We start from the raw sequence: 2,286 nt of genomic DNA, 5'->3' as shown, positions 1-2,286 counted from the left end.
GGGGTATTGGCACAAGAGGTTATACATTTATTCGGTTGTTATTTACCCTTTTGGCCGTGAGCGTGTATCATTTTTATGAGGGAACAGTGTGGGCCGAGAGGGAATCGCGTGAAATATTGGTAAGCGCACTGTGCTGAGAGATAAAACGATTCATAAAACAGACAATCGATTTCGTATTCACCTTTTGTGTCTATTTACATACAATGTGGTTATATATGTATAAGAATATAGTGAGGAAGATCAGGCGAGGATTCGCGGAGCGAGAATTTTACGCTTGAAAAATATACATTTCCTTATCGAGCCCTTCGCAACCTCGTCAATGCTCCAAGTAATATACATAATATTGACGCAACAATACACCAGATCTCATGAAAAATTCAGCTGGATGACGCTAGGGACGAACTGACAGCTGTATTATTGATTGATTATTATTGACTCCATTTCAGTCACAAACCATGATTTATAGAATTATTAAAAATGTTACACGACAAAAAAAATTGATTAGAATCTAAATAAATAGGGGCAGTCAAAATAATTGATTAGAGTGGAAATAATTTGATCCGAATCATTCCAGGTGGAGGGATCTTAGTGTAACTTTAGGCTATCTTAGTGTTAATTTTTAGAATTATTATTGTTATTAGGTTTTTTTGATTATCAAAAGTTGACCGAAAATCTTTTTGGGATTGTTACAGAGTGGACGTCAGGAACAAAGCACTGAACGACGCTCAACATTCCTCGGACACCGGAGTCTTCGGTCCGCGTGCTTTCTTTAGAACTCCAATGACCCGCACAGCAGTTCTAGTCGTCGATAACGTTAAACGTCACGATGCCGCAATCTACAGATGCCGGGTCGACTTCCGTCAGGGCCAATCCCGAAGTATTCGTTACAATCTCTCAGTTGTTGGTAAGTGATTAAATGCAGATCCCACAACACTCCAAACTCTTGAATTGTAACGTGCTGAGAGGTGGCTTTTAATAATCTGAATTTTTAGTTGAAAATTTTGAGTAAACAGAGATTATGGTACGGGCGAAAGTGGTGAAAGTCAACTCGAGTAAATATGAAACGAGCTAAACTGTAGGTTTGATTTTTTTACTGACGGCTGAGGTATAAGTAGAAAGAACTTTGACAGCTGGGTTTCGTTATATTTGTTCGTTCACACGCGAGAAATTTTCGCAAAGTTAAACTTTTCCGCTGGATGCATTCACATAGAAAAAAGAAATTAACAGAGATTATCCAACATGTTAAAATATTGAAATCCTTTATATTATAAATAAATGGAGCTGATGAAAACAGATTTCATTAATTAAAAGTGACTTTTTAACTAAAATAGAACAAAACTTTCAATTGCCAAGTTGGTTTTCAGTTAAACTTGTGTTCACATAAACTGTCTACTATCAAAACTTCACAAAGGTCAAACACAGTGGTGGCATTCCAAATAGAACAATTAAAAAAAAAATAAACGGAGAAGATTGTGGTAACGTTAGCGCGCCTCAGACAAGAGACGGTATTTTCATCAGAGAAGATTGGTTTCCTGGAACTTGCTAGATTACGTCTCTGACGCTCGTCCGGTTGTCGCACAACTCCTTTTATTTTTTACTCCTCTCTCTTGAGAGGGAGGACGCAGTGGCCCGTACATACCTCGAGCTCGCGTCCAACGTCTTTATTGTCAGCACCGATTGTCCTCCGTTACATAGGCCCTCGGAATCAGGTAAATACCAAGCGCAAGTTGGAGTTCAACCAGCGTTGGAGGCAGAAAAATATTGGATTTTCGGCGATTTTCTCAAGTACAAAATTCACTCTTCTAGAGAATAAAAACTACTCTCTAAAAGTGATATAATATATTTATTCTCCTCATGAGAATACCGCCGTGATTAAACAATTGAAATACAATGAACGTTAATTAAAAAGAACTCTAATAACAAGGTTTAGTAAAATATGTGAAAAATATTTAGTGTGGAGCGAGGTAATCTCATTTGGGTTGAGAGTCAAACTGCCCGATGGATTTTTCGTTTTGGGGACCTTAGGCCCAGGGCTTCTTTGTTTATGACTCAGGCTGGAGTTTCTTTTATTTAACAGAAAGAAATAAGTTTATTACTGCCGATCCCTAAGCAACATTTGGCAACCGGAAGGGGGAGTGGTCAAGGGAGAAAATCCCTTTTAGGGGCTGGAAATATTGATTATCCAAACAAATTACAAACTGCCTCGTTTCAAGTTTACATAACCTTCACGAAGTTGCACCGCTGGTGAAATCTCGCTTGACATCCATGTAATTTTGCTTGTGTCTC

General features: G+C 38.3%; 1 protein-coding gene across 1 annotated transcript in view; it reads left to right on the top strand.

Moving 5' to 3' along the window:
- Positions 1 to 2,286, top strand: part of LOC105270308 (uncharacterized) — an 83,997-nt gene that overhangs the window by 62,055 nt on the left and 19,656 nt on the right. The window contains exon 3 of the mRNA XM_011311163.1: positions 693 to 904. Coding sequence (XP_011309465.1) covers positions 693 to 904 — 212 coding nt within the window. The remainder of the gene's footprint in view (positions 1 to 692; positions 905 to 2,286) is intronic.

This window comes from Fopius arisanus, unplaced genomic scaffold, assembly GCF_000806365.1.
Source record: "Fopius arisanus strain USDA-PBARC FA_bdor unplaced genomic scaffold, ASM80636v1 scaffold00083, whole genome shotgun sequence".
Classification (NCBI taxonomy): domain Eukaryota; kingdom Metazoa; phylum Arthropoda; class Insecta; order Hymenoptera; family Braconidae; genus Fopius; species Fopius arisanus.
Note: the sequence above shows the minus strand (reverse complement) of the source record. Positions and strands in the feature narration are given on the sequence as shown.